Source organism: Desmodus rotundus, chromosome Y (genome assembly GCF_022682495.2).
Source record: "Desmodus rotundus isolate HL8 chromosome Y, HLdesRot8A.1, whole genome shotgun sequence".
NCBI lineage: Eukaryota > Metazoa > Chordata > Mammalia > Chiroptera > Phyllostomidae > Desmodus > Desmodus rotundus.
In genome coordinates, this window is record NC_092332.1 from 6,048,087 (window position 1) to 6,062,381 (window position 14,295).

Sequence of the window (14,295 nt, forward strand, 5' to 3'; positions counted from 1 at the left end):
CGCACGCGCGTGCGTGTTCCATTTAGTTGTATCTTGTCTTGAATCCTTTTTAGACCTGCGTTACTTTCACATACCCATTACTGACATCGGTGCTTCTCCCCCTGGTTTTCCTAGGTCACTTGTTGCTCCACTTCTTGTGTTTGAATCTTTAAACACTGTGGAAGTTATTTCGTGTCTATGAAGTGTATGGCAGAATTTCGTGACTCATCAGTTTTCCCGGAAAGCAATGCAGTATTGAGTGCATCCTCACTTTTATGCATCTCTTGCGGATAGCGGGCTTGACAAGGAAGGGCACCAGGGCCTAGAGGAAAGTTGGAGATCCCAGCCACAGTCTGGTGGAACAAAGACACTTGTCAGGCGGCAGGAGGGCCACGTCCACCCTAAAGACCTGCCCAGGCTCGGGGCTCCGTGCTGCTGCACGGCGGGTCCCTCCCTCATCAGCCTCTGGAAAACAAGCCGTGGAAACCTCCATGCCGCGCAAACCTCCATGCCGCGCTGCTTCTGGCTGAGGCTGAGTGAAAGGCACGCGCCAGGCGCAGAACAGCCAATCCTGGCGGGGTGGGACGCGTCTTCCTCCAACCAGTCCCAGCACAGATCTCACAGACAGGTTCCACTCCCTGCCCCGCCCTCTCAGCTTCTTCTTACCACCCACTGGTGGGCAGGGACCCTGATCAGAGCGCTGATTGGTGGCTTGCGACCACGCGGCCTGACCTCCAGGAACCTCGCCCTCTGTGACATCACGCCTTCGGAGGACAGGGAGACCAGCTGTGGTGAGGGGACCCTACTCCAAGAGTGGCTGCGCAGCAGGAGCTCCATGGGACAGACGGGTAAATGGGGTACTTTGCTGTGTGAAACCCTTAGGCCTCGACCTTCAAAGCCCAGACTAAGCGAGCCTAGGTAACCTCATCCTGAGCCTCGAGGTCCCCACCTGTCCGCTTACATGGAGGACACCAAACATCCTCGCCCTGAAAAACACTGGATCCCCCAAGAGCTTACACCCCCAAACATTTGGAAAACCCCAATCTCCTCATCCCGGGCCACCCCACCCACTGATCCCGCAGAAAGACCTAATCTCCCCTTACTCAGACACCCTGAATGCCTGTGTTCTGGGGTACGCAATGTCAGTGGACCAAAAGCCCATACTGACAGACACCAAATCCACTCAGCCTCAGAGGTCGCGAAGCCTGTCCCCATAAGTACCGCACATGCGCTCAGACTGAATGGCCCCAGCTCTTGTCCTGAAGGACCCCAAGTCCTGGGCTCTAAGAGATTTCTGACTCCTAGAGCCTGCTTCAGCCTCTCACGTGTTTTACTTCAGGACCCCGGTTGAAATCCAGAACCCCTTCGCTGGTAAAGGTGCGTTTTCTATCGCCATCGCAGACCCTCCGAAAGGTCGGGGGAGCCTCTGTTCTAGAGAACAAGCTTCTGCTGAGGCGACCTCGATGGGGTCAGGGCGGGAACGCTGCACACCACGGTGGGGTGCTCAGTGTTGCCCCCCGCCTTATGCCGCATCCATCCCACGTCTTCCCTCTCTGGATGGTCTGCGAAAAGGGGCGGAAGGTGCTCAGCACTCTGCACCATTTCTCCTTCCTGAGGCTTCTCGTCCTCGAGGCTTGGGGAACAGGAACACTGATATAGTGCCACAGTAGCGCACTGAGGAAGAATCAGCGAGAACGGGTGCAGAAGCCGACAGTGAGTGGTAGCGTCCCTGAAGAGCTTGGGGCCAGCACGGGTGCAGAGCTGCCCCAGAACTCCGATGTCACCGGGCCTCTAGCTTGGCCCACCATGTGCTTATGCAGTGCGAACCTGGTGAAAGGAGGACCGGGCCTCCTATGTTGCTGTGAGGTCACTGGGGAGAAGTCCCAGGGTAGTCTCAGGGACCAGGGACTCTACCAAGAGGGACAGGGCTGGCCACAGGGAAGCACCAGTAATCAGACGGCACCAGACATGCCAGGTGGAGCCTCTGCCCTTGTTTGTATTGCACTAGGTGAGGGTGTGAACAGTGTTCCACGTGACAGGGCCAACGTGAGTTGCACCAACACCTGGCAGCAGCACTGGTCCTCTCTGAGCATGTTCAGATGCATGGTGTGGGCGGGGGGGTAGCAGAGATTTGGGGTCGCAGAACACTGCAGTGCAAACCTAAGAGAGGGCGCAGAGTTCCCTCTCTTAGAAACCAGGAAGATTACTCGGAGGGACAGCGCTGCTGAAAGAGCTGCCCCAACGCTATGCCCACACCCCTATAATGGGCTGGACCTCTCTGGGCATGGGACGGAATACTCATGGGGACGATAGGACCCAGCCTTGCACAACAATGTCAGTGAAACTGGAGCAGGTCTGGGGTCCCGAGGCAACCTGGACACAAGTAGAGGCAGGGACAGAGAGCTTCCTCTTCACTGAGCAGAGACCACCAGTGGCTTCAGCTTGCCCCTTGCACTGAGGAGGAAGAGAAGGCCCTCTCCAGGTTCTCACTCACATCACTCAATTACTGATGAGATCTATTATGTTCTCCATGGCAAAGAAGTTTTGAAGGACATTTCCAATCACTTCACCAGGGAAAAGAGGGAAGTGATGGGGAACTGGGAGAAAAGCCAGTACAGGAACATGAAAAGTAGTTACCATAGGCGCTGCAGCCTTTGTAATGGGGTGGTGGTAAGGGGAGCTGGAGCAGCGGTAAACATGATGGGCTACTAGGCTGGCTCTGGCTTAGGTAGCTCTATCTGCTTCCAGCTCTCTTATGTGTGGACACCAACCTGGGTGAATTTTGCACCTTTGTGTCAGAGCTGAGCTGGCACCGGCAATGGAGAGCTCACAGCGCCTTGTCCTGATCTTCGCCGACCCATCGGCATCAATCGCGATGGCTCTGTGGTGGGTGATCCTCCCTCAAGCCCTTCACTTTCAGGAGAAAGCTTTTGTTTGTTATCCAGGTCTCGGAGCCCCCATCCAGCTTTCATGTGTCAACGCATGTTTTACACGATACTCCCGGTGGAGGACAGTGAGGCTTCTGATGAAGAATGTGTTCTGAGGCAGCAAGGTAAGGGCCCAGAGGAAACAGGGCTGTCCTTCTGACGTGGACCTGGTTTATTTAGGTCAGGCCGCATATCAGGAGGCAACAAGGGAAGTCTTTGCTATTCAACAATTAAAACAAAATACAAATCAGAGTACTGTAAAATAAGGGGCTGTTCGTGTAAATTTTGTAAATGTGTAAAGTAACTATGCATACTTATACATATGTTAACAAGCAGTAAATGTAGCAAACATAAAAATGTATAATACACATACCTACTTTGGAATAGCTGTCATCATGAGGGAAGGCTGTCAGTCTGGCTGTGAGAATTGACTAGAATGCCCAGATGACGACCATGGGGGCATGTGGGTAAAATTATTAATCATGGTGACTAAGGAAGTTGCGGTTGTGGGAAGAGGGGGTAGTAGCTGGGTTTTGTATCACTTCCTGGTGTCAGCCATCTTGTCATCCTCTCTGGTTTCATGAGCCAGTGCTAGGTAGGGGCGGCCCACTTTCATGGGTCTGGAGTTGAAACACAGCTGAAGTCAAGGTGATATCTTTAACTTGATGGGAATTTTGATGCTGTGGTAAAGAGACTAGAGACCCTGTTCCTAGGAATTTCTGAGGCTGACCAGAACGAATGATTAAGGTAGGTGGTACAAAGGTAAGAAATAAAGGAGACAAGCCTATCACAGGGCCATGAGCCTGGGCCAGGACAGTTGGAAGGAGGAAGTGAGATTGGAGAGAGGGTCTTGTTACATAAATGGACTATGTGCAAGGATACAGGACCTTTATTATGTTTTTGTCCTGAAAGGCCAACTTATTTTTAGAGATAGCTTATGAACAAAGGGAAAAGCCCAGATAATGCTCCGCTGAAATTCGGTATTTGAATAATACTAGGCGACGCCCACAAGAGAAGCATAGGCCTTAGTGATAGCTCTGAAAACATTTTCCAAACATCCTTGCACTGGCCACGGTCTAGTCTCTGATGCAGAATTTTGTGTACTTAATTAGCATCTCCAGATTTTGGAAACACATTCCTATTGAAACACTGATTTTTCATTATCTTGTAGTCAAACGTTCTGGGGTGACCTTCAGAAGGGGACAGAGGGTGAGTATTTCCCAAAGTGTGTTAACAAAAAAAAAAAAAAAAATCTTTCCCATGGATACAAATGCAGGTAAGAGTAGGAACATGCCAAGAGTTTCCGACACACAGAAATGTTTGGTTTTATGTATCAGATCACTGTGTCAGTGCTAGTGCATTCCAACCCATACCTCCTCTAAAGTGCTTCAAAACTCATTAAGACTGTCACAGTTTTACAATGTTTACACCATCATATCCATATACCACTATATCTTTCATCAGATTGACGATTTCAACCACAGTTCTTTTCTTCTACTGAAAAGAACTTTTCTTTCTTCTCTGACTGAGGGCAGACTATTGATGTACAGGCTATTTGTACAGCGGGTGGTCCTAGATGATGGAGGATATAGGCTCCCCAGCATCACAGTGTCCCACGCAAGGAAAGCAGCTGCCATCCCTGGGCAGCATCACGTTCCATGATAGAAAAACAAGTAATTCAATGACTTAAGGATTGCAAGTAACTCAGTAGACTTCATACAGATTTACACACTACTCGACGGAAACTCATCCGTCTACAACTGACTTCCAATGTGCATCCATGTAGGAGGAAGTAACAGCTTCTTTCTCTGAGTGCTAATTAGGCCAGTCATTTTCCTCTTTGGAGTCATTTGTTAAGCCTGCCTGGCCTCTGCATTGTGAGCTCTTTGAGAGGCCGGTCCATACCTGATTCATCTGGAAAGTCTCATGGCCCTGAGGGCCCCCTGAAAAGTTGCTGCATGGATGATTTCACAATTACAGTTTAAACTAGATTGGGTCAATGAACACTGAAGATAATTTATCCTGAGGTGTGAAATATGAAGTCAGCTGAGGGGTAACTTGATAGCACGGCCATAATCTCACATTCAGACTGTGAGGTCTTAGGTGCTCACAAAGCATGTCAGTGGTCAACTGTATATGTCATGGTCACCACAAAACTATGAATTAGCATGTTATAGATCATGAAACTGAAGACAACTCATTACCAGTGGTACAACTCTATTCAAATAGAACCTTGGGGTCCAACTAATCCAAGTACAAGTATTCTTCCCTAGTTATAAAGATTAGTGAATGGGCATCATTTCCTTTATTGTCTATGTGTGTCTCCGCCAACTCTGCCAGGAGTTGTCCCATATCTCGTTGTCCCATATCCCTCACTCTCACTAGGATAGAGAAGTTTAAAAGAAAACTTCCTTAAGACATGGGTTCTAGTTGAATTCGGTATGCATATGGGCCCTCTTTCCTCCCTGTAATATTCATCCTCCTCAGGCATTTCCAAGACTTGTTGAAGTAGCAGTTAAAGCCATACATGGGAAAATATGTGGTAAGAATTAAATAAGTGCATGTGATCTTTTGGTATGTGACTCTTACATTAAAGGCAATGCCCAGGACACCGTTTAGTAATGAATCTAAGTTCAAGAAATTGTCCGGAAGAATAATTTTGCTGACCAAATGTGACTCAGAGCAGGGCCAGAAACCAGTGACCCCTCCTGGAGAAGCAAGTATCTCTGCAGAGCACTCCAGAAAAGAATTGGGTAAGAGCAAGTAATTTGGGCACTACAGTTCCTCTAAGTCCTCTAGAACAGCTGATAAGTATAGCCTCATTGTGTGGAGTGCACTACAGATTGGCCTGGATTTATGCTGGATGGAGCTGAGACTGAAGTTGGCACAGGAGCTCTGGCCAAACCTTTTAAATTCTCTGAGCCCCTGAATGCTAATGTGTAAAGTGAAACTAAGAATACATAGCTCATATCTTGTTTGAAGGCATTAAGTTAAATCCAAAACAATGGACACATGCAATTGTCCAATAAATGCATTTGTGACGATGAGGAAGGAAGGAGGAAATTTTGATGGGAGGACACTGTGCGTTTTTAGTTCACAGGGAGACTAACACTACAGATGCCACCAACCCTGCTCACCTGCTCTTCTCCAACTTAGAGCGGAGGACAAACGATACTGACACGAAGAGGTATGGCCTACGAGAAGGAAGGGGCCATGTGTACGAAGAGGTCAGCGAGCCCCAGGATGATGACTACCTCTGTAAGTGACCCTCTCACACAATAGCATGGCATGTCTTGGTATAGTGATTTCACGTAGTCTTTTGTTCCATAAATCATTCCCTTCCCCCAGTGGAGAATTCCCTTCCACCCAGAGTAGAGAATGGAGGTTCTGTGATGTGAGTTCCTGGGCTGTCTCTGAAGCTCTTCATGGGCAAGGACATGCCCTATACCTTTCCTGATCCCTGCTCCTCTCACCTGCAGATTGTGAGAAGTGTCAGCACTTCTTCATTGACAGCTGTCCTGTGCATGGGCCCCCTACATTTATAAAAGACACTGCAGTGGACAAGGGGCATCCCAATCGCTCAGCTCTCACTCTGCCCCCTGGCTTGAGAATTGGACCATCAGGCATCCCTCACGCTGGGCTTGGAGTGTGGAATGAGGCATCTGATCTGCCGGTGGGTCTCTGCTTTGGCCCTTTTGAGGGCCAGGTCACACAAGATGAAGAGGCATCCAGGAGTGGATACGCCTGGGTGGTGAGAAGTGTTTTCCTCTTACCCTGTTCTCTGGCTTCCCACATCCCTTCTGTGGCTTGGTGGGTCCTCGCCTCCCATGCTACACATGGCTGAGGATAATATGGCTAGCACTGTGTACTGGGTGGATTTTGCATGAGCATGGGGCTCCTGTTTAAGGGTCAGAGCAGAAGTAGGGTCAAAGATGTGCAGACACAAAGGAGAGGCTTCTCCCTTTTGGGGCTCCTGCCCTCCTTGGACAGACCGACTTGGATGTGTAGATGACAAGCAAGAAAAATATCTTGTGGTCACAGGAGGCAGGTGAATCCCCAGGCGGGCTGAAAGAGCCTTAGTGTCAGTAGAGTAAAACAACTCTTTGAACCATTACCTCCCCACCAAAGGATAAAAACAAAAAGATCTTTAACTTCTTTTTCTACCCTACAGATCACCAAAGGAAGTAATTGCTGTGAGTACGTGGATGGAGAGGACAAATCCTGTTCCAACTGGATGAGGTAAGGTCTTTAGGTATCCGGGTGCCAGTGAGGACTCTCATCCCCCACCCGCCCATGTTTCTTTCCCTGTCATCATGCCTCCCTCAGTTTTCTTCCCCAATCGTCTGTTCCTCTTTGTTCTCTACACAGTACTCTTTCAAATCAAGAGGTATTTAGAGACAAGGAGGTAAAAAAAAAAAAAAAAAGCGCATGTCCTGAAACTATAAATCCCTATGCCAGACAAAGTTTGGACCCTAGGGAAAACCTGCAGGAACCACGAATCCCCAGGGACACTGGACTGCACTTCTATTGACACTGACTGTGTTCCAGGTTACACACATGAGTTCATTGTTTGAACATATTACACAACTTGTATTGTCATGGAGGACTCATTGCAGACAGGCAAGAAGCAATTGCTTTTAGAAACACTTAAGTGTAGTGTTCCAAATTTTTGAGGAGTGCCCAGTGCCAATGCATCCCAGCATTTGTTCTAACTAGAACTGTGTTCTGAGGCCTGCGGAGGAACGCTCATGGGCCTCTCTCCTCAGAGGCTCCCTTTTAACTGTGGGAAGAGAGTGTAGACCGTTATTATTCTGTGTTCTTTCACTAAGACACAGAGAGATCCAAGTTGCTATGGGAACCTGGTGGGGACAAGTGAAAAGTACCCCAGGTACGGTGTGGGGGAGATTGGAGAAAGGCCTGTCAAGAGAAGATGAACTTGTGCTGGGAATCGAATGTTGTGAGCTAATGTGGAAGCAGAGCCTAGATCAAGCTCCACGTTCTGTGGTGTGAAAGAAAATTTGATTAGCGTTTAGAGAAGGCAGAGCTCACTGGACTTCATGGCCAGTCAGGCTGGAGCTTAAGTCTGCAGTTGGACTTTGGAAAATGGTACCAGGGAGGAGGGGCACTGTAAGCAGGTCTTGGAGACAGGCATTCTAACTGACGTTCTGACAGAGGCTCAGGCACTGAACAGAAGGTTACCCGGGAGTGTTGTGTCTCAGTGGGAAGCCTGAGGACCTGAAGTGTCAATGAGGTTGAGACACACGTGGTTGTGACAGGTCACTGCTATGGTTTCTTTCCCTTCATCTGCCTCAATCCCAGGTATGTGAACTGTGCCCGGCATGATGAAGAGCAGAACCTGGTGGCCTTTCAATATCACAGGCAGATATTCTACCGAACCTGCCAGGTCATCAGGCCAGGCTGTGAGCTGCTGGTCTGGTATGGGGACGAGTATGCCCAGCAGCTGGGCATCAACGGAGTCGGTAAGTGGAAGAGAGAGCTTCCACCTGGGACAAGTGGGGCACCACTGTGTTTCTTCAAAGTGGAAAAAAAAAAATAGAGGTCTGTCCTTAGAAATTGTCATGGACCAATACTGAAGTAGAGTGAAATCCTCTGTAAAGTGAGTAAGTTTTCCAGTGAGACGCTTCATCAATCAAGGGTTCAGCCCATATACCTTTCATCCTTAGGGACAATATTTATATATGTAATTTTCTTCCAATTTTTAAAACGATGCACGCACAAATATGCCAATGCCTATAGCACTGAAGGGCTTATTTGCCCTGTGCAGAAGGTTAGAACCAGCTTTGACAACAAAGAAATTTTTCTGAACATATTTTGCTGTTTCTTTTTAATGTCCTTTGTCTATCTAAATGAAATGTGCATATCTGTATGCACTGAATCATCATTTTACTTAGTTGTGCGTTGAATTGCTAATAACAGCCAAACAGGTGCTGGAGGGCTCTTGAGCTGCTGTCAGATGAAGGACGGATAACTGGGTACACGTGCTTGCATGTGCCTAATATTACACAGAGATTAGTGCTTGGAGAAAACAAATGCAGGACAAGTGCCTAGATATCATTATGAGTGCGGGCGGCTGGGGGGCGGTGCGGTGTGGCAGATGGCCAGGAAAGGGCTCTCTCGGGAGATAACACTTACCATGATACCTGTGGGCGAAGGATTGCAACAGTGGGGCCGGTTAGTGCAGGAAAGATGTGAGGTGGGGCACCGAGCTGGCTGAGGCCACTCAGGTCTCAGTCTGGACACAGAGAGTAGGAACGGTAGTCAGATGGATGCCTAGCAGCTGGAAAATGCAGTGCCTATGCTATAACCTCAGCCACTAGGGATTTTTCTGAGTGAGATGAGACAATCGTGCAGTCTTCCAGTGCAGAGTGGGGTATCTCTGTTTTAAGATTCTGTGTCGCTAATTTTTGGAAAATAAATATCAGTGGTGGACCCCCTCAGAGATTACGTCATTCCAAAGGGGCAGAGTATGGCTGTTCAGTTGGAGCTGTATGGGAGTCAGCAGGGTCAGAAGCATGTTTGGAGGAATATTTAGAAATCAGTATAACTATTTTTTTGCACTGGCCTCACAGGGAATGAAATCAGGGGTGGACACTTGGTGAGAGGTTTGCGGGAGGACATAATTTTCTTTTATGATGTTGGAAAAGAGAAAATGGAGGCCCCTTCCTCTTGGGGCCTCCAGTTACTCTCTTTAACACTACCTAGAAAATACATATATATGGGAAAGGTCACTGCAGTTCCATCCATAGAGGTTGTCAAGCGGACTCTGATGGTGCTAGAAAGTCCCTGGTCTGGGAACTTTGTAGAAAAGACAATTAATGTGGGCTTTGTGCATACCTGAAGATGAGGCAGTGCATGGGAATGAAAAGGAAAATAGACTGTGAAGGAATCCTTTGTGGGACACAGAGGCTGCATTCATTGTCAGCACAATGAGATAGATTCGTAGGGCTGTCCTTCTGTCCAGGAGACAAGTGTGTGATGCTGGCAGGCTTGTCAGCATGTGCGCTGACCACAAATTTCTCTTTCAGTACAACCAAAACCAGAGATGCACCCCTGTTCATCCTGCCCTCGGACCTTCTCCAGTAAGAAATTGCTCTGCCAACATGTGAAACGCCGTCACCCCTCTCTGATTGGCCCGGGAACATCTGCAAGAGAACACCTCCAATCAGTGGAACCCAGCTCAGGGGATCACAGTCAGCAGAAGCAAGATGCTGATACGCAGAGCTGGAATGACAAGGATGAAGGTCAAGAGGTCAAAAAGGGGGCCCAATCTTTGCTTAAAAGGATCAGACAGGGGGGACGTTCAGGAGCCTTGTTGACAACACCCACTGGACCCAAGGGGAGCTCTAGTGAGGGTGGGAGAATCGTGGAGGAAGAGCCGAACATACTGCAGAAAGTGCATCAAGAGGATTCAGGAATATTATTTGTGGGAGGAGGAGTGCCTAGAAGTGTAACTAGCAAGTATGGAGGATGTGGGCAAGGCTTCAGTGATGGGTCACAGTGGAAGAGACACCAGAATACACACTCAGGGGACAGGGCCAATGCTTGCAGGGAGTGGGGACAGGGCTTTGCAGGAATGTCAGATGTCATGACCCTCCAGAGGACTCATTCAAGGGAAGAAACCTATGTTTGCAAAGACTGTGGGATGGGATACACAGAGAAATCAGTTCTGGTGCAACACAAGAGGACCCACTCAGGGTCAAAACCCTATGTTTGCATGCAGTGTAGGCACTGTTTCTCGTCGAAGTCAGGTCTCACCTTACACCAGAAGACGCACACTGTGGAGAAGCCCTACACTTGTAGGGACTGTGGGCGAGGCTTTGCACAGAAGTCATATCTCATGAGACACCAGAAGAGACACTCTACAAGAAGTAGCCCCAATTTTTCATAGAGGTCGATACGTGATTAGCATTGAGTAGTCCCTCACGTGCCATAATACAAATGTAGCCCACACACTTCATACCGCAGCTCTGAGCAGAGTTCAGCTGAAGTGACTTGGCCCCTTACTCTCCCCAAGAGTGTCATCAGTAGACAAGGCACTTGTTAAAGAAACCCTCTGCACCCATGAAAAGAGATGTGACAGACAAACAGTTCTGCAGTCACTGTGGGAATGTCAACACCAATGTACTCCTGGTTTTTCCATCCTGTGTTCTAATAAATTCTGTTGCAACACTAACTGGAAGCCCAGATACCTCATTCTCCCTATCACTGAAGATATAGAGTTCCAGGAGGACCACAGAGAACCCATATGGTCAGCCACTGCTACTGAACTCCTGCAAAGGCCTGAGTGTGGAGTCAATCTAGTTAGGTACTGCCCAGGGAAAGGGAATGGAGGCAGACTCACCGGGAAAGGGACTTCCCTAGGGTCCCGGGTATTGGGGCTTTTGCTCCTTATTGGGCACACCCCACGCTTCCCTTGGCTTCTCCTGCATCCTGTCCTGGTGTCTTCAGAACTCTGAGACTCAGGGGTGAAGGGCAGGGAGGGATGTGTGTGTGTGTGTGTGTGTGTGTGTGTGTGTGTGCGCGCGCATGTGCCTCGACGTCAGCCAGGCCGCCTCTGGGCACCTGATCTGCTTCATTCCTTGCTTGCCTTCAGTGTCTGCAAATCGTGATTCACAGCATCCACACTGTGCTTCAGTCCTTACCATGTCTGAGTGTCAGAAATGCCCCCTCCAACTGTGTGAGCCAAAGCAAGATTCTCAACCATTCTGTGCCAGTTCTCTATTTGGTGCCGTGGCAAGGGCAACAGCAGCCTTTTGCCTTGACACTTCAAATTGAGGCAGAAGCTGTCACAAGCCTCTGGTTATAATGCTTTCAGTGGTCAAGGCTTCCTGGCCTTCAATGCTGGAAAAGGGAAGATATGGATGGGGGAGAGGGCTGGGTCCAAATTCAGTCATTGAGCAGACATCACTGGTTTCTCCACATAGATTCGGCTGCCCTGAGCAGGGTGCATGAGTTTGCAGACTTCTCTCTCTGCAGGTCACCACACTGTGCCACTGAACCTGGGCAGCCCCCTATTGTTCACAAGATACAGGCACATTGTAGTAAGTAAAACCTGTGGAAAATCCCCTTGCCCAGCCCTGGCTGAGAAATGAGCCTGGGGACAGCCTCTGTCCGAACTGTCCCAAATTCCATGAGAGGGAAGGATGGCCTTTGTGTTCCTCCCCTGGGGCCAGGCTTGTGAAGGGTGTCTATATAAACAACATAGATTTCCATAAGCGGTACCCACTGTTGCTCTCTCTTTTCCCCCTTCTATTTCTAAAGAAAGCTGTGTGTCTTGAGTTTCTTTCCTTCCCTGGGCAGTCCCCATGAGAGAACCCCCAAATTTTCATAGTACTGTGCCTTCGGCATGGGCCATGGCAGAAGGGCAGAGTCCTGGTATAACGCTGGCAGAGGGGCCAGAACTGAAATACAATAGGCTGCGTAAACCACCCCTTCCATCACTACTGGCCCTGAAACTCTCCTAACCAGCCGAGTGATTCAAGATGTGTAGAAATGTGTTCCCTCTCCCTACTTCCACAAAACACATTCCTAGCTTGGCTGCCAGCCCCCAAGATGTTCCCCAAACCCTCCTCCTGTCACTCCTGCCCTTGTGCAGACCCACCTTCACAGCACGGCTGACCTGTGTTGTGAAAGTTGTGTTGGGATCCCTAACTGAATCATAATCAGGCTCTTGTGTTTCAGCCTTGCTTGCATAGTTGGCGTGGTTCAAATAACCTAGTGCATGGAGCTGGGTGTTTACGTTCCCCTATCACACACCTGTCAGCAGCTGGACCCATATTCCTCAGGTGGAAGAAGGATGCTCCATGGAATCAGTGAGCCTGATACATGCGGGATTCCAAGTCTTTTGTCTTGTGACAGGCAGCTGAGGACACTCGCCTATCCCTGTGACACCAGCTGGCTTGAGTCTTGGTTTGAGGCACCAGGAAGCACTGCCCCCACCCAGCTCTCTTCCCTGGCTTATGTGCTCAGCCCCAGCTTCTGACACAAGGACAGTACCAGGCAGGACGCCCCTGACGTTGTTAGGGAAAGAAGGACAGAAAGCCTGGGAGCATATGGAGAGGCAGAGATGTGAGACGTCCGATGGCCACATCCCCTTCTCTCATGCCCCTGGCAGTTTCATGTTCATGAGGGACTGTGTCCCCACAGCTACAGCCGTGTCAGAAGAAGCCCTGTTTCTAGGTGAGTAAACAAATAACGTTGATATTGTTACAATTCTTGGATTGATTTTGCTGCTCATGTCACTTCATATGTAGTGCTAACATCCATAGGAAAAGGGAACATGTTGCATTTCAGATTTCCCTGCTAATTTGCATTGCCATGCTGCTTGTTGACATCTATTCCTGTCCCCTCCACGTCTTCAGGTACCACCAGGATTCAAGTCACAGCAATGGACACAGCCAGCGATGAGAACACCTACAATGTGACCACGGCTCACATCACTGGTGCCTCGGCACAACAAGATGTTCATCAACACCTGGTCACCATCAGTGTACTCTCTGGTTGAAACCAACAAGAGAGGGGAGATGTCACTGTGTGGTGTACTCAGTGTACATTTGTCCCGGCTCGTGGGCCCAGACACCAGCCAATGGAAGCAGACTCCAGGAAATCAGGACACACACCAGCCAATGAGAGCAATCACTTGGCATCTTTCTTGTGAACCTGTTGGGGCTTATTCTCTTTGGGGTTATGGCCTTTTTCATAACATTGCTCTTGCCCCACAATGTCTAGTTAAACACGTATGGCCACACTTTCCGCAGGCACCAAGGAGATTAACACACAGCACGAGTCACTGCGCAAGGCTTATCAGCCCACCCAGACCTGCCAGGCCCTACAGCCTGATCATCACAACCACAAAAAAATACAGCTCACATGCACAGACGTCTACTGAGGAGTCTTCAGAAGAGGAACACACAAGTTGTCAAAGATCAGTGTAGCTCACTGTGGATGTTCATAAAGGACAGGGAGCCTTCCAGGCATACTGGTGGGAAGACTCCACTGACATATATGTAGGACCGGGCTGCCATGTAGCCAAGGGGTGCACAGGCAAATCACCTGACAGTCCTCATACCGGTATTTGACCTTGTGAGAAATGGAGACGTGCTGTAGAGCCACGTCAGGCCAGCAATGTATCAGGTATCCTACTCTTTCTCAGGAGTCACTGAAAGTAGCACCGCTGGTCCTTCCAGGACCAAGCATTTAGAATGATCTTGGGTCACCTTGAGGAGGAGAAGCTTCAGGTTAGCCAGAGCCCATTAGTCCTCTGGCTAACAATGTACTTGGCCCTTGGGAAATGCCCTTGTCTGCACACCCTAAGCTTTACTGCAACACAGGAGTTGAAAGGAAATCTGAGGGGGTCGTCAACTGATTT

The 14,295-nt window shown here is 49.1% G+C and overlaps 1 protein-coding gene across 1 annotated transcript; it reads left to right on the top strand.

Moving 5' to 3' along the window:
• Positions 1–5,505: 5,505 nt before the first annotated feature.
• Positions 5,506–13,431, top strand: LOC139440618 (histone-lysine N-methyltransferase PRDM9-like). The gene is made up of 9 exons (XM_071220445.1): positions 5,506–5,659; positions 6,063–6,164; positions 6,386–6,657; positions 7,078–7,145; positions 8,226–8,419; positions 9,953–10,416; positions 10,585–10,795; positions 13,074–13,106; positions 13,289–13,431. The coding sequence occupies exons 1-9, from the start codon at positions 5,506–5,508 to the stop codon at positions 13,429–13,431; spliced, it is 1,641 nt and encodes a 546-aa protein (XP_071076546.1).
• Positions 13,432–14,295: the final 864 nt, after the last annotated feature.

Coding starts and splice junctions, on each gene's coding strand:
- LOC139440618 (XM_071220445.1), top strand. CDS start 5,506: ATGCCCAGGACACCGTTTAGTAATGAATCTAAGTTCAAGAAATTGTCC. Junction 6,165..6,385: donor CCAGGATGATGACTACCTCT/GTAAGTGACCCT, acceptor TCTCACCTGCAG/ATTGTGAGAAGTGTCAGCAC. Junction 10,796..13,073: donor GAAGAGACACTCTACAAGAA/GTAGCCCCAATT, acceptor GTGTCCCCACAG/CTACAGCCGTGTCAGAAGAA.